The following is a 20516-nucleotide window of genomic DNA, read 5'->3' as shown; positions in this document are numbered from 1 at the left end:
GATCTTCTCACGCAGGTCGGACGTCCCTTATCTGAAATGCTCAGCACCAGAAGTGCTTCAGATTCAGGATTTTTTTCCCCTGAATTTTGGGATATTTGCATATTCATGTGCTATCTCTGGGATATGACCCAAGATTCATTTGTTTCTTGTATACTTTATACACAGAAGTTGAAAGTGGTTTTTTACAAATTTTAAAATTTTTATTATTTATTTAACTATTTTTGAGACAAGAGTCTTGGTAAGTTTCCCAGGCTGACCTCAACCTGGCTTAAGAGTTCTTCTGCTTCAGCTTCCCGAGTAGCTGGAACTATAGATGCATACTACCACACCCGGCTTTATACAATATTTTAGATAATTGTATGCATGAAATAAAGCTTCACGGTGTGGAATTTTCCAGCTTCACTGTTCTCTCAGCGCTCAGAATGTTTCGGATTTTGGAGTATTTTGGATTTTCAGATTAAAAGTGCTCAGCCTGTATTTGTAGAACCCACCCCACTGTCTTACTCCCTCTCTCTGCCTCAGTTTCCTTTTCAGGAAAATGGGGACCACACAGTGCGTGTGTTGGCAGGCATCATGCATAGAGTGTAGCAGGTGAGCACTCGGGAGAATGAAGAGTGGCAGAATGATTCTCACCACTTGGAGACGAGGGCTGGCCTCGTGACAGCATGGCCATAGGGAACTCCGCCAGAAGCCATCTTGATGCTCCTTGGGTGACTGCAGCAGCCCAGGCTCCTGGGCAGCCCTGGAGCCTTGCCAGACCAGGGTGGATAGAGATGTGGTGTCACTGTACCACCTGAGAGCCAAGAAAAGGAATGCCAGCATACTTGGTTCCTCCCGCCGCTCCGTCCATTCCACTTAGAGCCCCGAGCTGTGTGTATGTGCACGTGTACACATGCGTGTACGTTTTGGTATGCTGGGGCTGGAACCCTCGATCTATGCATGTGAGGCAAATGCTTTACTTCTGTGCTGCACCCCATCCCCAAAGCTGTGAACTTCTTTTTTTGGTGGGACTGACGTTTGAACTCAGGGTTTCACACTTACAAAGCAGGCACTCTACTGCTTGAGCCACACCTCCAGTCCTGAACTTGCCATTTATGTATTTACTTATTTTTGCGGCATTGAACCTTGAACTCAGGACCTTACTGTTGCTAGGCAGGTGCTCTTACCAGTTGAACCACTCTACCAGCCCTTTTTTGTGATGGATTTTTTTCGAGATATGGTCTCAAGAACTATTTGCCTGGGGCTGGCTTCGAACTGTGATCCTCCTGATCTTTGCCTCCTGAGTAGCTAGGATTATAGGCGTGAGCCACCAGTGCCTGGCTGAACTTGCCATTTTTGATGTAAAATGCACTTTTTCTGACACGGGAGTGGTGGTAGGTCTGCAGCTCACTATTCACAGGAGTTCTGCTCTCACATCCGGTGAACAGTGAATTCCAGGGATGCACCGAGGCTCCTTGGGGATATGCAAGGGTCTGGTTCTTAGAAGCCTCTGGTCACATTTTCTTCAACTGATAGATACAGAACATGTCTATAATAGATTTTGTTTTTTTGGTGGGACTGGGGTTTGAACTCAGGGCTTTGCACTTGCAAGCAGGCACTCTACTGCTTGAGCCACCCTCCAGTCAATGTTTCTGTGTAAAGACTCCGTATTTAACATGCTTATCTAGTGCCTGTGTTCCCTGTAGGGCACACCCCAGCCTGAACCCTGGGGCAGTCAAGCTCTGTGCCTAGGGCCATTTTAAACAATGACATTGCCAAGGAAAAGCAGAGGAATGCAAAAACCATGGCATCCCACAGACCCTTGAATGACCCCCATCTTTAGGGTGAGAGCTGCAGCAAGAAGCAGAGTGTGCTGTGTTTGCCTGCAGCTGGGTCCCAGTGTACATGGCAGACCTGAATTCTTTGCCACCTCACACATATCCATGAATGACTGTGGAAGTATTGATTTTGGGATTACAGATTTTAGGGACTAGATGAATTTACAAACAGGACACTGTGGATCATGAAGGCTGACTGTGTATAGGGCTATCTAGGAGGTGATGTGACAGAGGCACATGTCGTAGGTTCACAGCACGCAGAGAGTCTGGGGAGGAGGCTATGCCTGTGAGAGAAATCTGGAGGCACCAGCCCTCCCCTTCTCCGGGTGAATGGCACTTGGCCCTCTTGGGTCACACTGGAAGGAGCCTTGGCAGCTGGCCATCAGGAAGTGCTCTCAAGCCCTCTGTCAGCCCCACAGCTGTGCTTGTGCCATCCGCTGCCAGCCACGGAGCCCTGTCCTGTGCCAACCAAAACCAGACCTGTGATGGGGCATTATCAACCCAGGTAAGGACTCGGGGACAGCGCAACACAGGAGCCATTTGGAGGTTTCCCTGCGAGCACCGGTGACAGGAATCAAAGAGGAGGCCCCGTGTGTGGCAGTCCCTGGGGAGAGGGCAGCCATTTGACCTTCACCTTAGTTACACATGCATCATGTTGGAAGAAGGGGAGGCATTGAGCCATCTTCAGACCTTTGGCTGGAACTTTTCAGAACAGAAGGTCCTTCTTTACTATGCCATAACATGGGCGTGGCTTTTTTTGGTTTTTTTTTTTTTTTTTGGTGGTGCTGAGGCTTGAACCTAGGACTTTACTTATGCTGGGCGAGAATTTTGTCACTGAACTATATCCCTGCCCCTAGACTTTGGTTTAATTTAGAAAGAAAAAGACTAACATTTTTATCCATGACTTTTAGCTATAAGGTTAGAATGGTGCTGATTTTATTAACTGATGTCTGTGTTCTTTAATTCATGTGAGTTTGAAAGCTTAATACTGCCTGGCACCAGTGGCTCACACCTGTAATCCTAGCTACTTGGAGGCTGAGATTCAGAGGATTGAGGTTCGAGAAACCCTCATCTCCAAAATAACCAGAGCAAAATGGACTGGAGGTGTGGCTCAAGCATACAGTGCCTGCTTTGCAAGTGGGAAACCCTGAGTTCAAATCCCAGTCCCACAGATTTGGGGGGGAAGCAGGCTTGACCCATGCGTGCAGAGTCAGCAGTGGGACCATGGCCTGAATCACACCCCAACATTGCAAGGTTAGCAGTTACTTTTATGATTCTTCTGTTTGGGCCAAATGATACTTGTTTTCTCTTTGTAGTGGTAGCAGGAAGTTTCCTTTTTGAATACATTCAAGTAAAAACCAGGAGTCAATTTAAGGAAAACTGGGAAGTCAGTAAAAGTTCCGAAGCTTCTAGGTGCTGTAAATCCTGTCTAGTGTTTAGGAGACAGTGACCATGCAGAAATAGCTCTGTCTAAACATGTAATGTTTTTGCTGCAGGGAAGAAATAAAATAATCTGGTTGTGTTCGGGAGTGTGGACTGCATTGTGGCCTCTGTCCCAAATTCATATGTTGAAGCCCCCCTGCCTCCCGGGACCCTAAGTGTGATGTACTGCAGATAAGGCAGTAAAGGAGTCTGGCCAGTGTCCTTATAAAATGAAGTGATGAGAACACACAAATGCATGTCCAGCCCCACGTGAGGACCAGGCTGCAAGCCAAGGATTGAGGCTGGGGGACACCTTGGTCTTGGACCTTAGCCTGCAGACCATGGTAGAGGAAGTCCTGTTGTTTAAGCCCCCCATCTGTTGTACTTTGTTGTCACAACACAGGAAGGAGCTCACTTACTGCTATTTTGGTAGCTGTGGTGTCCCTTAGTTTATCAATAAAACGTCATTTTACCCTGATATCGATGAGTTCATTGGCAATTTGATTTAGACAGTCTAGTCTGGAGAGCTGTCTACAAACATGTTGTAAACTCAGGTGCTCTGGAGCTGGACCCCCTCCTTCCCACCCCCACCCCTTAGGAGTAGCCCAACACATGTGCCATGTGCTCTGTGGGGCGTGGACACGGTCCCCACCTGTGTCCTCCTGTTCAAAGGGTTTACAGGAGTCACAGTTTCCAGTTGCATGTTGTGCAGTGGTTGTTAGGTCACTCTGGTTGTGCTAATAACGGTTGGTGATCACCATGGCAGGCTTGTCAGGTGCCAGGCACTCTTCAAGGGTTTCATAAGGATTATCTCCTGTAATCCTCATGACAAGCCTGTTTTATAGATGGCCAAACTGAGAAAAGAGTTTTTGGTTTTTTTTTTTTTTTTGTCCTTTTCCAGATGTTTTGGTGTAGGGTGATAGGCACCCACTTCAGTGTTTTAAAAGACACATTTCAATTTGAACTTTTGTAGCAAATGCTGTGCTGATGTCTCCTATTAGAGACTTTTTTTCAATATCCATTTAAAGTAGATAATTTCTGTTGGGGGAGGGATTAGGGGTTTTTGAGGCTTCAGGGATTTGGAGCTAGTGATACTTCTGAATGCTTATTCTTAGCAGGAACAGTGTGACAGAGGAAAATTCTGGAAACTTCAAGATTCTTCTGTCCTGGTTTTAGCAAGAAGCAGGCTTTTGGAAAGCTTGGAATGGGGCTTCCCACAGCCCCACAGGTGCGGAACAGCAGCTCTGAGGCTTCCTGGGAGACAGCTCAGGCCTTACACACATGCCTTTTCCCTTATGCTCAGCAAGCATCCCTAGAAAGCCTCGTCAGATGGCAGCATTTGCCTCAGCGTGGTCTCCATTCCATTGAGCAAAAGAGGCCAAGGCTAAGCTGGACCACCAGTACCCTAAGTTCTCCACAACACGGCGTCTGTTTCCAGAGCTGCTGTTGATCTGTCTGCTTTCCACCCTCTCTGTCTACAGAGGGATGTTTTTGCTAATAGAAGAGAATGTTTAGAACATCTGAGATGTCTATACTCACCTTTTAAAATAAAATAAAATAAAATAATTTGGGCTGAAGTGGTAGAGCGCCTGCTTAGCAAGCACAAGGCCCTGAGTTGAAACTCCCCCTGTACAGTCAAAAGACAAAACAAAACAAAACACCCAAATCATTGAAATCCAATACTTTTTACCTTTTATATAATTAGTCCTTAAATAAAATTTAAACCTGAAGAACTTCTCCCTTCCCCTACTCCTTTCTCCTCTTCTCTGTACTTTCCAAATTCAGGGCAGGAAGAGAAGGAATGATAATTGTGTCCAGATCATTTAAAGACTGCTAGGAACAGGTGACACCACGTGTCCCGTCTGGCGGTTTTGTGTCAGAATAAACGGATTTGAAGCATTACTGACGCTCACACTTGCTAATGCACAGCTGGAGGAGTTCTCCTTAAGTGGTACACACTTAGGAGCCAGCGATAAAGGAGTCGGCTCTTACCCTGGTGGCCTCCTTCAGCCCCGACCCTAATCTAACCTGTGTCCTGTCCTGTAAGAACAGACCTGAGTGTGTCTGTCTGTGACCTTACATAAATGGGAACTTGCTTCGTGTGCTCATGAGTGCCTGGCTTTCTTCATTCCGTGCTGTGTTTATAAGAGTGAGCCAGGACACGTGTGTCTTATAGTTTGTCCTTTCCTACTGCCACATGGCTGCCATTTGTCTTAGTCCGTTTGGCTTCTATAACAAAGGACCGTGGACTGGGTGTCTTATAAACAACAGAAATCTTTTCTCACAATTCTGGTGGCTGGAAGTGGAAGTTCAGGGTGAAGCACAGTTGGTTCTGCCTCGGGGCCTATTCTGGACTGAAGGCTTTTCAATTTCCTGCTTTGTCCTCTTGGGGTGTTTTTTTTTTTTTTTTTTGGAGGTATTAGGGCTTGAACTCAGAGCCTCACACTTGCTAGGCAGGCAGTGCTCTACCATATGAACCATTCTACCAACCCTATTTTGTGTTGGATATTTCCAAGATAGGGTCTCGCCAACTATTTGCGAGGGCTGGCTTTGAACCTCAATCCTCCTCATTTCTACCTCCTGAGCAGTTAGGATTACAGGCGTGAGCCACTGACACCCTGCTTATTTCCAGTTTTTTTTTTTTTTGTTTGTTTGTTTTTTATTTTTTTGTGGGCCTGGGGTTTGAACTCAGGTGAGGTTCCACATCCTCACCAACACGTGGACTGTTTGTCACCTCTTTTTTTTTTTTTTTTTTGAGATGGGATCTCACTATGTAGCTCAGGTTGGCCTTGAACTGGAAATTGTTTTGCCTCAGCCTCCAAGGGATTACAGGTATGACCACCAGGCCCAGCTCATTTTATGCATTCTGATGGGTGTATGGTGGTATCATAAGAAATTTACTTTACATTTGTGATTTGAGCATGGCTTCCTTTTCTTGATCTGAGATTAAGTTTTAGAAACAAGTTAGTCCAGTCATTGTCACACTGAGCCTCACCTGGCAGACTTGTCACATCAAAGTAGCCTCTTCCTTCTCTGGCCTCCAGGTTCCAGGGCCTCACCAAGCTCTCAGTTCCTGAGTAGTGTACATTAGAGGGGAATGGGAGAGATATAAGTTTTTTCTTTAGTTGAAAAGTGGGGGTATGTGTGAATAAGAAAAATAAGAGGGGAGGGGTGCATCATTTGCCTAGCATGAAGGTTCACTCCTACTCCAAAAACAAAAAGGAAGAACAGAGCAAAGCGGCAAAGAACATAGCAGAGTACTTTCCTATCAAAGCCAGCTGTGATGAACACGAGTTGCAGCAGCCACTGTTTTCTTCCTGTTGTGTTTCTGTGTTGCACTGTTGGACTGTTTCTTTTGAACAGGAATCACCAGACAAGTATTTTGTGTGTGTGGGGGGGGGGGGCGGAGTTTTTTTTTTTTTTTTCCCGGTGGGGCTGGGGTTTGAACTCAGGGCTTCATGCTTGTAAAGCGGGCACTCTACCGCTTGAGCTGCATCACCAGTCCTGACACAAGTGTTTTTATGTTCTGCTTTTTTCCATTTGGCATTTTAATTTTGTGTGTGCGTGTTTCTGGGGTAGAACCCAGTATCTTGCATGTGCTAAGGAAGCACTCTACTACTGAACTATATTCCCCATCCCTAACCACTCCCTTCCTTTTTTTTTTTTTTTGAGACACCGTCTTGCTGTGTAGCCCAGGCTGGCCTCAAACTCTCAATCCTTTTGCCTCAGCCTCCCAAATGCTGGCATTATAGGCATGTACCACCAGACCCAGCTTGCAAATGACAATCTATATGGCAGCATAGAGGCTGGGGGTGTGGCTTAGCGGTGGAGCATGTACAGGAGACCTTGGGTTTCATTTCTAGCACACACATGTGTACACACGCACATGTGCATACACACAAAAGCAGTATTATATTTCTTTGAGTAACATCTCTGGTTTACTTGACTAGTACTTTATATTTTCACAAGTTGATTAGCATTTTCATTTTATAAACGCTTTCATTCTAAATGCTGGCCTTCCACAGCAGTCACTCCAAAAGCAACAAGGGGAAAGTTGAGGGAGGCCACCTGTTGGGTCTGATAAGCTGGATCATTGGGTGACACTCACAAAAAGTTTTGTGACTCCACAGAAAGCTGGTGCTCTGGAACCTCAGAGTTGGATGGTTTAGGGGATTGCCAGTTATCTGAAAGGGCTCCCAGATCTCCAAGCTTCATACAAGCTTCCAGAAAAGTTAGCAGAAATTTATAGCGTGCAGGCCCAAAATAGCTGCTGTTGACTCATTCATTCATGCACTCTGTAAATATTTACTGTATGCTGACTCGGTCCCTGGTGGCTTCAGCTGTGGGGATGCAGCAGAAACACAAGAAACTTCTGCCAGCAGGAGTGTGCATTTAGCGGCACAGATGCTGTTCTTGGAAGAAGTTGGTTAACGCTGTTGGGTTCGTAGGGGCCAGCACCCTGTTGTAGGTATTTAAGTCGATTGTCTTCTGCATTACACAGGCCCAGTACTTCCTGCTTTCCAGGAAGATGAGGGGTTAAATAACTAGCCTGAGCTTACACTGCTGCCTTCTTCCCTCCCTCTGGGTCTTCCTGGACCACCTGCCCTAAAGGAGCCACCTGCCACTGGGTGATGCTTGATTTTTCTCTTTCTTTTCTGCTCCTACCTTTCCCACCTGCAAAATGTAGGTTCCATGGGAGCAGCGGCCATGTTTGTCTTGTAGCCATAATCCTGGTGCTTAGCACAAAGGCTGCCATATAGCAAGTGTTCAGTAAATAGTTACTGAACAAGGGAGTGAGGAATAGAAGCTCTGGTTCCAGTTAGGTCTGCCTGCCCTGTGCTCTCAGCTTTATTCAGAAACACAGAGTCCCAAGAGACTGTATTCCTAGTTCATGGGGTATGAGTGTTCGGTCGGCACATGGAGCTTTTTTTTTTTTTTTTTTTTTTGAGATTGGGTCTTGCTGTATAGCCCAGGCTGGACTTAAACTCCTGGACTCGAGTATCCTCCTACCTGTGCCTTTGGAGTAGCTGGGACTACACGGTGTCTGGCTTCTACTTGGCAGTTTTTGGTGAAGGTGTACATTGAGTTCTGGAGCCAGGAGGAGGGAAAACAGCAGAACCCTCTTCTGCACAGGAAAAAGGGAATCTAGACCTTTGCTTCCTCCCTCCTTCCTTCCCTCTTCCCTTCCCTCCTTGCCTCCGTCCTGTAGCCATTGCTTTAAGGAATGAGCGCAGGTCCAGCCGCCTGCCTGTTCTCAGAGACCTAGGTCACAGAACTCAGATTGACCCCACATCTGCTTCATCACATTTATCCTCAGAACCTGGCCAGAGAACCCCCAATGGGACTTTAAAATAGTAACCCCCCCATTATAAAGGTAATTAATTCCTGCTGTAGAAAAGTTAAAGGTTCAGTACATAGATTTATTATTATTACTATCTTATTTCTGCAGTACTGGGGATGGAACCCAGGGCCTTTTGTTTGGGCTAGTCCAGTGCTCTGCCACAGAGCCCCACCCCAGCCGTTAGTTATCTAAAGCCCTCCTTTCCCTGGTAAGTCACAGGCATGTTTCCTTCTCATCTGTGTCCTCCGTAAATGGCTACTGTGTGGCGTTCTCAGCTCATTTGTGCTACTGCAAATGATAACCTAGTCTGTCGAGGGCATCTTGCTGTGCACACACTTTGCCCTGTATTTTGAGGAATTTTTGTAGGCTGCATTGTCATCACCGGGCTACCTCAGGCATTCAAGGCTCTAACTGCCTAAGTAAGTAGCTTTCCAGAAAGGTGCTTTCCGTTGAAACCCTTCAGATGTCTCAGTTTCCCCATGCTGAAGGGTCAGTATTTGGGTGATGGCCTTTGCACCTGCCATTTGACACAACGAATGCTTTGTACACTACTGCGTTTAACTCCTCCTGTGGCATGTCAGGTGTTTGTGTGAGATACGTTTGGGAGTCTGTGAACTTTCAGTACATGTTGAGTGAATAGAAGGAAAGGTTTTTTTCTGTTTGTTTTTGTTTTGTTTTGTTTTTGAGACAGGGTGTTCCTGTGTAGTCCACGCGGGTCTCAAACACATGATGCGCCTGCCTCCCAAGTGCTGGGATTACAGGTGCACACCCCCACGACCAGCTGGCAGTCTTTCTAGACAGCTGCTCCTGACAAAGCTGGTATAGATGGGAGGGCCAAGCACAGTCATGCCTGGCTTCCCTGCAGAAGTGGGGTGGGCAGTGTAGGTGTTGGAGTCCAGGGTGCAGGATGTTAGGAGAGGCATGATTCAGAATTCTGACTGCTGAGTGCCCTTACACACCTGAGCTTTCCTCTACTCCACCCCCTCTCTTTTTGTAGAGGCAAATTCCTTCTGAGGACAGGTGTGGTAACTGTCCTTGGCATTTTATGCCATTGCAGACATTTTCTATGGCCGCCTTCAGCTGTCTGGGGGCCAAAGCTATGCCCAGGACAGGCAGTGTTGCTCAGGTCTCCATGGGAGCAGGGGCAGGAGAAAGGCTCTCCTCCTAGTGGAGGTGGCGGCTTACCAGGGCAAGGGTTGGCTGTGGGGAATCTTTTTCTTTCTCTGTGTGTGTGTGGTGCTGGGGATGGAACCTAGGCCTTGTGTGTGCAAAGCAAGTGTCCTGCACTCCAGCCCAGTACAGAGAATCTTGAGGGCTGAGAGCATGGATCCAAGTAAGACTGTCCTGGTTCAAGTTTGGCTCTATGACTGCTCCCTCTGAAAAGCTAGCATGATGATACTGCTGAGTTCTTGTGCGTGAAGTTCTTTGGTGGCAGTAGAACACAGCAAGGCTGGAGGGAGGAGGCACTTGGGACCCCTTGTGTGCTCCTGGTGGGGCCCTGTCATTTGGTTCCTCCCAAGGTTTCTGGCAAGACAACTCTGAGATGGCTTTCATTCTACAGTGGGGTGACATAGGCCAAATTCTGCAGCTTGGCATGGTGGTCCTGGCATCAACTCTGCCCTTTCCTCTGTGAGGTCTTTGAGATTTTTCATTTGTAAGGGCAGGAGAGGATGACAGCCATGCTGTATGGCTGTTGGGAGGATTGGAGAAGTAATTCACTTGCTGGCTTTGCCATGGAGCCTGGCGCACACTAAACATGGCGCACACACACATTTGCTTATTGTTTTGGTGACTGGGAGAATTTCCTTGCATAAAATTGTTTGGTCCTCTGGCATTTTGTAGGTGTTCCTGCTCTGTGCCCGGTGCTGGGTAGCCGTGGGTTACACCTGTGTTAGAACCTGCGACAAAATGGCCTAGATCAAGAGAAAGTGTGGGAAGGAGTGCTGGGCACCAGGGAAGTGTGAAAGGGTCCAGGGGAGTGACCATCAGCTCACAGTCACCTGGGACACACCTGCCAGGAGGATGTGAACAGGGTCTGGTGTATGCCCTGCAGGGCACAGCAAGATCTGAGGCTGCCAGTCGAGATCCAAATGCTATGTGGGCAGTGGGGGAGGGTTTTTACTTATTCAATTAGTGTTAGGGTTCCCAGAGCCTTATACATGTTAGACAAGTAGCCCAGGCTGGCCTTCGACTCCTGCCTTAGCCTCCTCAGTGCTGGGATTACAGGCATGTATCACCATACCTGGTTCTTAATTTTTAAACAGAAAAGTTAAACCAGACACAAAGTCGACACAAAGTCACAGTTCAGTGTTTTAGATGTGCAGGAATGTATGCATTGTGAAGTGTCACCCCTCCCTCTTGGGACCCCCCCATGGTTTGTGCTTGCCCTCTGCTTTTCAGCCAGATGGCTGAGACCAGTGTATATCTGGTTAACAAGGCCTTTATTTGTTTTAGAGTCAAATTATAAGGAAATCCACTTTGGTTTTCCTTATATAAATGGTGTAAGTAGAAATCCGGGTAAGTTAAATTATTTCTAGCCTTACATTTTAACTTTGTTAATAATTGTTGCTTCCTGTCTTCTTCTTTTTTTTTTTTTAATTTTAATTTTTACTCCTTAGTTTTATTATGTATTTATTGAGGTTGACAGTACTGGGGTTTGAATTCAGGGCCTTCGTGGTGCTTGCAAGGCAAATGTTCTGCCACTTGACCCACCCCCACAGCCCACTGTGTTTCTTTTCTAAATCTGGAAACATAGATTTTTTTTTTTTTTTTTTTGAGTTAATGGGGTTGGAACTCGGCTTTGCGGCTGCAAAGCAAGCACTGTACTGCTTGAGATATGCCACTAGTCTGAAACATGTCTTAAGAAATAATATACTGAATGACCATTACATGTTAGGTAGTCCCCTGTATCCTGAATATATAAAATCCCGAATTCTTGAAGAAATTCAGTAGTGGAGGACTTAACTGTTGTTGTTTCTTAGGTACAAGCAGTGGGAATCAAAGATGAGTGGTACAGAGCCCCTCAGGCAGCATGGAGCAGGGCTGGGGTGCAGGGGTCTGGCTTCAAGCTTTCCCCTGGTACACGTGGTCCTGCTGCTACTGGTGGTACGGTTCAGTTTCTCACCTCAAGGGTGAGAAACCAGGAACATGGTTTTGAGAATGGTCTGGTCATGTGACACAATTGCAAGTGGCTTGACTAAAGTCAAATAAAACAGGAAGAAAGTATCAGTTCCCAAGACAGAGGAGCCCAGACGTTGTGCTCCTTTACACACTCTTCCAAGGTAATGGGAAGCCCTTCTCATCTGCCCTGCCCTCCTCATTGGCTTCCTTTTCAGTTTGGCTCTCCTCCAAGTGGGTACAGGTGGGTTTAAAAATAGAGCTGCAGCCAGGTGTGGTGGTGCACTCCTGGGGATAGGAGGGTGGAGGTCCCAGGCAAAAGTGTAAAACCCTATGTGAAAAACAAACTGAAGAGAACAAAAGGACTGGGCCCAACTGATGACCAGTGACAGAGCACTTGCCTAGCAAGTGTGAGGCTCTGAGTTCAATTCCCAGTACCACCAAAACAAAAACAAAAAAACGAAAGCTACAGTGTAGTCGTGCAGCCAGGGCCGTCAGCTTGGCACTCGTGTCAGATAAGCCTAGGCTCCATTCCTTCCACCACCAGTGGCACAGGTAGCAGATCTTATGAAGTTGTTGACCCTCGATGACTCAGTTTATCCCCTGTGAAGATGCTAGTACCTAGCTGGTAAGATTGTTGTGAACACTGAAGGAGAGAGTGTATTTCTCATTTTGCAGTACTGGGGCTTGAACTCAGGGCTTTCACCTGAGCCACTCCACCAGCCCTATTTTTGTGAAGGATTTTTCGAGATAGGATCTTGTGGAACTATTTGCCCAGGCTGGCTTTGAACCTCGATCCTCCTGATCTCTGCTCCTGAGTAACTAGAATTACAGGCATGAGCCACAGTGCCTGGTGCCACTTTTTCATTTTTTACTTTTGTTTTGTATTAAGACTGTATAGCCCAGGCTGGCCTCTAACTCATGATCCTCTTGCCTCAGTGCTAGGAATTACAAGCATGTACCACCATGCCTATGTTTTTCCATATTTTGTTGTTAATATGACTGCTTTATTAAGATAACTCATGGGGAATGAGAGAGGGCAATGGGCGGGCTGAATATGATCAAATAACTGTTTTCTTCATACATCTATTTTTATTTATTATTTTGTGCAGCTAGGAATTGAACCCAGACCTGGAACTTTATAGGCAAGTGCTTTCTCACTGAGCTGTACCTCCAGCCCCATTTTAATCTTTTTTTTTTTTTTTTTTGGTGGTCCTGGGGTTTGAACTCAGGGGCTCGCACTTCATAGGCAGGCACTCTACCACTTGAGCCACTCTGCCAGCCCTGATTTGACAGTTTTTAGTGTATCCTTAGAGTTGTTCAACTACCACTATGGTCAACGGCAAGGAATTTCATGACCCCAGAAAGAAGCCCATTCCTTGCTTCCCCTCTTGCCTGCTGCAGTGTCTTCTCTGCCCAGCAGCCAGGGATCCTTTACAAAATGTCCATCAGGTCATACCACCCTCTGCTTGTAACTCAGTGATCTTCACTGTGCATGGAGTGACAGACAGGCTTCCCCCTGGTGATGTAGTCCTGTGCCTCTGCCCTGCTCCTCTCTTCCTCCTGATGACTGCATTCCAGCTGGACCACACTGCTTTGGCTGCTTCATATATATCAGGCTGCTCCCTAGTCCCTGGATGTCATCAGCCTGCATGTGTGGAGGACTGTTCCTTCTTATCACTCAGTTTAGCCATCACTGCAGCCTCCCTGCCCAGCCATTCTCTGGGAGCCATGCCCCCTTCGCTACTTACTCTCTTGCCCCTGGACTCATTTTCTTTTGGGTAATTTGTTTATTTTGGTGGTTCTGGGGTTTGAACTCAGGGCTTTGCACTTGCAAAGCAGTCACTCTCTTGCTTGAGCCACTCCTGTAGTCCATTTTGCTCTGGTTATTTTGGTGGTGGAGTCTCTCAAGCTATTTGTTTGGGCTGGCCCAGAACCTCAACCCTCCTGATCTCTACCTCTGAAGTAGCTAGCATTACAGGTGTGAAACCACCAGTACCTGGCTTAATTTTTGTTTTTTTAAGGAAGGGTCTCACTACGTAGCCTAGGCTGGTCTCAGACTCATGGCGCTTCTATGTTAGTCTTCTGAGGGCTGGGATTGCAGGTATGTACCACCACACCTGGCTTGGGTAGTTGTTTATTGTCTCACCTTCCATGGCAGACTCCATGAGAGGAAGACCTCAGCTGTTTTGTTCACTACTGAGTACCCAGGGACTAGGTAAGGACTTGGGACTCTGAGTGTACAAGAAGTTATGTGGGATTGTGGTTTGAGGCCAGCCCAGGCAAAAAGCGAGATTCCCATCTCAACCAAAAAGTTGGGAATGGTAGTGTGTACCCGTGGTCCCAGCTACGAGGGGACCATAGTTAGGAGGGTCACAGTCTGAGGCTGGCCCTGGGCAGACATGCAAGACCCTACCTGAAAAGTAAATGAAGCAAAAAAGGATGGGGGGGGGCATTGCTCAAGTTGTGGAGGACCTGACTAGCAAGTTCAGGACCTTGAATTCAACCCCAGTGCCACACACAAAGAAGCTCTTGTTATTACTGAGTGTTTACGCGAAAGTCACACTAATCCTATATATTCCAAGTGTGCAAGTTGTGTTCAGTACAAGGAGAAAGTAGAGTGAGGTGAAAGTCAAATTGATTAAAGAGTTGGACGTTGGGCCAATTATAGCAGGCAGGGCCAACCACAGTGGGCGGGGCCAAACACAGTGGGTGAGGACAAGTACAGTAGGCTCAGATAACAAGAGTTTTTATTTTGTCCTGTGCTGAACACTTGACCCAGTTTTACAGTGAGATGAAAGGAAGAACAAGGCAAAGCATCTTGTTCCAGGGTTTGGTCCTATCAGGACCTGGAGAAGAACTTTGTATCACATGGGCACATCTGGGTTATCAGGAAGTAGATGCTTAATATAATGAAATAACCTGAGAATGATTTGGTCTCATAGTCGATACTTGTGCAGTATTAAAAATGCAAATGTTGCTGGGCACCAGTGGCTCACGCCTGTAATCCTAGCTACTCAGGAGGCAGAGATCAGGAGGATTGAGGTTTGAAACCAGCCCTGTAAATATCTATCTTGAAAACCCACACCACAAAAAAGGGCTGGTGGAGTGGCTCAAGTGGGAGAGCACTTATCTAGCAAGTGTAAGGCCCTGAGTTCAAACCCCAGTGCTGCCCCCTAAAAAAAATGCAAATGTTACTCCTTGCTCCTCAAGGGTACCAGCACTGTTGTCGTGTCATGACATTTTCTGTGCCTGTGCACGTGTGCATCTGCAGGAACAGACACCGAATGGACATGTCTTGCTCTTTGCTTTTCCATTTAGCCCATCTTGAAAATGGAGCAACTTCATCTGGGTAGCTCTGCCTCATTCTTTCATGGCTGTTAGGAGTTCTGTTTTATGCACAATCTATTCATTTAGCCAGTCTCCCTCAGAGGAGTGCTTCGGTTTGTTTCGGTGTTTTGCTAGCACGGTGGCTGTTTGGTGAACACCCTGGTACTTCGTGTACTTGAGCACTCTCATAGATTAATGAGGAAAGGTGTAACCTGATAGCATGTTGTGTGGAACCTCCTGTCAAAACGAAACAGAGAAAACTTCTCTCAATCGTCAACCTGACAGTATGTGGTTCTCTTAAATCAATTCCTTCTTTCATTAGGAACGTACAACTGAGCTGGGCAAAGATTACACCTTGTACTTTTTGCATAATGATTTAACTAGAAAGAGCTTAACACAGAGAACTTTGCTAAGTACCCCAAAATCAGACGACACCTGTGACACACACCTGTAGTCCCAGTTATTCAGGAGGCAGAGGTAGGAGAATCATGGTTGGAAGTCAACTGGGGCAAAGTTAGTGCAAGACCCTATCTGAAAAATCAGACTAAAATAAAAGGACTTGAGACATGTCTCAAGTGCAGAGCAGCTTGCTTAGTGATTGCAAAAGCCCTGAGTTCCATCTCTAGTACCTAAAATACAAAACCACAACCAAAAGCCCCTGTGAGGCCCATGGTTATGGGATTATTGTAGGATGAAGAGAGAATTACTGGTTCTCAGAGAGGTTGGTCCTAACCCATCAGGAAGGTTTCTGCACATTGAGTACTTTGCTGCCTGTCAAATGAACCTCCCCTTCCTCCATCCCTTCCTCCTCTTCTCTTCCTCTCTCTCCTCCTTCCTTGCCTCCTCCACTTACATAACACTCCTCAGTTAGCATCCACCGATGGTCAGCATGGGTGATTGCATCCAGGAGCCAGAGCAAGGAGGGGTTGGCTCTCCCAAGGCTTCTGTGTATCTCTGGCTTTTGAACAACTTCAAATGCCCAGGATTGCATTACTAGACACAGCGCCTGCCTGTATCCAAGCACACTCCACCCAGCACTGGTTTACTGGAACGAGGATGCTATTTTTAATAAAGAGCGTTATGTTTCATTGTGGAAATTTGAGCGTCTCAGCAGGCAGCTTGCTGGGTGGCTCAGCTTCAGTCCTGATGCCTGCGGACTGTGTTAGCTCAGCTCTGTACCTCAGCATCCCACCAGGACCTGGCCTGTAGGAGGAAGGGGAGAAGAAGGGTCTGCAGCTAACAAGTACTTATGTGAGTCATATATGCTGTGCCTGGTTGGTTTCACTTCATTTGGTGACATGTCAGGGGGCCAGTAGGGCTGGGATTTTCTCCCTCCCAGCCTGTGTGCTGAGGCAGCATAGTAAGCAACTCAGCGTGGGGCGTTATCATTGCATTGCTTAGGGGGGCTTGTAATTCTTGAAGTCCCTTGTTTGTAAGCGCTCTTGAAGGATAAGTGGGTCTCAGAGTGGCTTTATGGTGCTAGTGATCCACATTCTTGGGTGTTGGCTTGCCTTGCATGAGGATGTCTTGGAGCCGGGTGCTGGGGAGAGAGGCATTGTTTTTATGAGCTGCCCTCCTAGGAGAACTAATGTGCCTGCAGCTGGCCTTCTGGCTTGAGCCTCCCATGTTAAAAAAGGGTTCCCCCGCCTCTCCTTAACAATCCTGGCTAACCAGTGGCTCTTACAGCATGGGGTGGAAGAGACTTTGGAGCAAGACCCACGGCTTAAGGTCAGATGCAGCTGTGTCTCACACTTTGGAAACTTGGGTGCCTTGGTCGGCTTCCCTGTCGTATCTGTAAAATGTAAAAATTTTTAGCTTAAATCTTTTTTTTTTTTTTTTTTTTTTGTGGTACTGGGGAGCAGGCCCTCATGCTTGCTAGGCAGGTGCTATACCACTTGAGCCACTCCACCAGCCCCAGTTTAAGTCTTTTTGTTTTTAAATGAATCCTACTTTTTGAAATGAGTAATTTGGGTTTAAATCATCTTTTATGTGGACCAGTATTTCTTAGGTGCCTCTGCTTTGGGCAGGACCATATGGCTGTGGTCCTGCCCACCCAGGCCCCTTTAGAAAAAAGCATTGCCAGGAGAGTGGACAGATAGAGTTGTGGCCTCATGTGTGTGTGGCCTGGCCTGGGCAGATGTGGGTGCGGCCTCAGTGTGTAGCTGTGGCTTGTATGGGACAGGCAGGGTCTTAATGGTGTGGGTATGGTGTTGGTGCATGGACCGTCACCTTGATGTATGGGCGTGGCTTTGATGTGTGGGCTTGTCTTTCCCACAGGTGCTGTGAATGGCTGAGATGCTGTGGTGGAGGGGAACCCAGGCCCCGTACTGTCTGGTTGGGACATCCTGAGAAGAGGGACCAGAGATATCCTCGAAATGTCATCAACAATCAGAAGTACAATTTCTTCACCTTTCTTCCTGGGGTATGTGCAGGCATGGTCCACACACTTTTCTTTTTGTGATATACCAGTCTTAGTAGGCCAAGGTCCTGTGGCAGATTTTGTGAATGCCCTGTGTCTTCTCTGTGTCACCTTAGCCACTGACCATTCATCTTGCCTGGCCTGGGCACCTGGGGAGGGCTGTTTTCTGTCTGTAAGGTGGTCATACTCCACCACTCACTTAGAATGACTCCACATTGATTTGGGGACCTAGCACTGTAACCAAACTGTCAAAAAGGAATATCATCAGTGCTTAAGTTTCCCCTTGTCATCATGAAATACCTACCAATATTGGAAAGCTGTAAATAAAGGAACGGAGAAAGTTTAACCCTGTCACCTAGAGAGGGAATTTCAGTTCATATTTTTGCTGCTTAATGTTTGTAGAGTCATGACACCTCCACATTAGCTCACGTAAATTCATGGACGTGAGCTGAGCACATCTCCCCACCACACACGCACGCACACGCACACGCACACATCCCCCCATACACCCACATGCACCCACCCACCACACACACACACACACACACACACACACACACGCACCCTCTTTTTATCCAGCGTGGCCTCTAAATGCCAGTTGACTTTAGAAGGAGCAGCAGCAGTCAGTTCCAATGAAGGAAGGAGAACAGTGCCAGCGACAGTGTTAGACATTGAACAATAATAGAGGTACAAATATATTACACTGTAGTCAAGGTCAAGTTAACATTTTTAAAGAGATGATTTCGATTATATTCATTGCCAGCTAACACAAACCCCACTTTGCCCAAATCTCAGTATCTTAAGTCAGGAAAAGATTTATTTCTGTTTCATGGAAAGTCTGTACTCTAGCGATGCTTCTCCATGTGTACCTGTGCCATCTGGCATGTATGGCTCCAAAGTCCCATGGTAGGGTGGGCAAGAGGCACAGTGACTCTTACCCACCTCCTTTGGCCTCTTTGAGCCAAGATACTTCCCCTCCTTGCTCATTGGCCAAAACTAGCCACCAGTCTCTCTCCCAGAGGACACGGTAATAGTCACAACTCTGCCAGAGCCCAGTATTTTACTCCGCCAGGATCGGAGTCTACTCTATTATTTTGCAGAGTCAAAATTACACCTTTTGTCTTCCTTTTTGGATTCAGCCTGCCAGCATAAACATTTCCCACTAAAACCTCTTCCTAAACAACACTTCAAGTTGCCTACCTGTACTTACAAAACAAATAAAAGATGACTGATACAATTGATGTCCCCTGTGTGCCTTAACCACCCCCCTTCCCCAGAACTCTGATCCTGAATTTGATGTTTAGAGTTTCCTTGTATACCATTACTTACTTTTGCAAATGGTATTTTTGTTATCCTGTGTAACGTATGGAGCTGCTTAAGCTTTCTGTGAAAAGTAGTGTGTAAGTTGTGTCCTTGTGTCTGAACGTTTTTACACGTTCTCTTCCCATGAAATCTTTCAAACCCAGTCATCAGATGAGCCTGAGTGTCTCCTCTCTGCTGTCTTCATCTCCCAGGTGCTGTTCAACCAGTTCAAGTACTTCTTCAACCTCTACTTCTTGCTCCTTGCCTGCTCCCAGTTTGTTCCTGAAATGAGACTCGGTGCACTTTATACTTACTGGGTTCCTCTGGTGAGTAGTGAGCTGCTTCCTTCCCAGCCTCGGGTTTGCAAACAAGTAATTCTTTGTTCTCCCTGCCAACCCCACTCAAGCTGGTGGGCCTGGATAGTGGCCTTTTCAGGAGACGATGTCCTGAAGCCAACACACTGGTGGGAGTTCCCAGGTTTTAATATTGCAGCTCTAGCTCACGCCCACCGTCATTGAACTTAGCAAAGCCTGAACCATTCATCCAGTCAGCTCTATCCTTCATTATTTCGACAAATGCATACTGCATGCATATTGTACATGGCATGGGGCTAGACTCTGAGGACACGTGGCAAGTGGTGAAGATGAGTCCTTTGTCCTCATGTATTTATTATTTCAGTTGTTTTCTGAGATCACAATTTCCTTTATCTTTGAAGAAAGGGTTGGAAAAGTAGGAGAATCCTTGAGTGTGTGAGGTGTAACAGAACTATCTATGTCTTCCCACATCTCCTTTTCCTTCTAACCTTGGCAAATGGCTACTGAGCACCCACTGTATGCCATGTACTATGCTGCATGATGAGGGTGCAGCAGTGAATGGAATAGACAAGAATTCATACTCTTGGGTTTTACTTATTAATTAGTTGACTGATCAGTTACTTGATTTTTTTTTTTTTTTTTGAGACAGGCTCTCTCTGTGTAGCCCAAGTTGTCCTGGAACTCACTCAGCCTCTCCTGAGTGCTAGGATTACAGGCGTGCACCACCATGTCCGGCTTCTCTTGGTTTTTAAACATTGACAACTCGTGTAAAGATGGCAGGCACCATTTGAATTGGTCCTGCCCATCTCCTGGAGGGTTGCTGTCCAGGCTGCCCCTTTGCAGCCTCTGCCCTGGTTGAAGACAGGCCAGTTCTCATTTCTTCACTCTTGTACCTTCTGGACTCAGAATCCCCCACACCCCTGCCTCACCAGCCTGGTGTAGACTACTCCAAATCCAGCTCTCAAGCCTTGTCTATTGAACTCACCTAAAACACCAGCTTGTGCTGATTGCTTTACTGCCTTCAGAACAGCTTCTCTTTGCTTCTCTTTTCCTTTTTCAAGTGCAGAGGGTCTCATGTTATTGGAGAAAAGCTTGAAGAACCAAACCAAACCAGAACACAAGACTGTAGTCATCCGCTGCACCTCAAGCCTGCAGCGCCTCATCCTAGCTCCTTGGGAAGTAGAGATTAGAGGATTGTGGCCCCAGGCCAGCCCGGGCATAAGTTCATGCGACCCCATCTCAACCAATAAAAACCTCTCTCATCTGAGCTACACAAGAAATATAAATAGAATGACCAAAGTTTAGGCCATCCAGGGCATAAAATAAGACCCTGTCTCAAAAGTAACCAAAGCAAAAAAGGGCTGGGGCCATGGCTCAAATGGGAGAGTACCTGCACAGCAAGTGCAAGGTCCAGAGTTCAACCCCTAATGCCACCAAAAAACCCACAAAGGGGG

At 46.7% G+C, this 20516-nt stretch overlaps 1 protein-coding gene across 5 annotated transcripts in view; it reads left to right on the top strand.

Annotated features, from left to right (window-relative positions):
• The window catches only part of Atp9a (ATPase phospholipid transporting 9A (putative)), a 122815-nt gene that overhangs the window by 9631 nt on the left and 92668 nt on the right, over window positions 1–20516 (top strand). For 3 of the 5 annotated variants that reach the window (XM_020175154.2, XM_074074984.1, XM_074074985.1), the window contains 2 exons: window positions 17305–17449; window positions 18961–19074. In XM_020175154.2, coding sequence (XP_020030743.1) covers window positions 17305–17449; window positions 18961–19074 — 259 coding nt within the window. Of the gene's footprint in view, window positions 1–2187; window positions 2323–16140; window positions 16279–17304; window positions 17450–18960; window positions 19075–20516 lie in introns of those variants that run through there. The other 2 variants (XM_074074986.1, XM_020175155.2) reach the window with 2 other exon arrangements.

Source organism: Castor canadensis, chromosome 5, assembly GCF_047511655.1.
Source record: "Castor canadensis chromosome 5, mCasCan1.hap1v2, whole genome shotgun sequence".
NCBI lineage: Eukaryota > Metazoa > Chordata > Mammalia > Rodentia > Castoridae > Castor > Castor canadensis.
The sequence above is the reverse complement of the archived record's forward strand: the minus strand, read 5'-3'. Positions and strand labels throughout refer to the sequence as shown.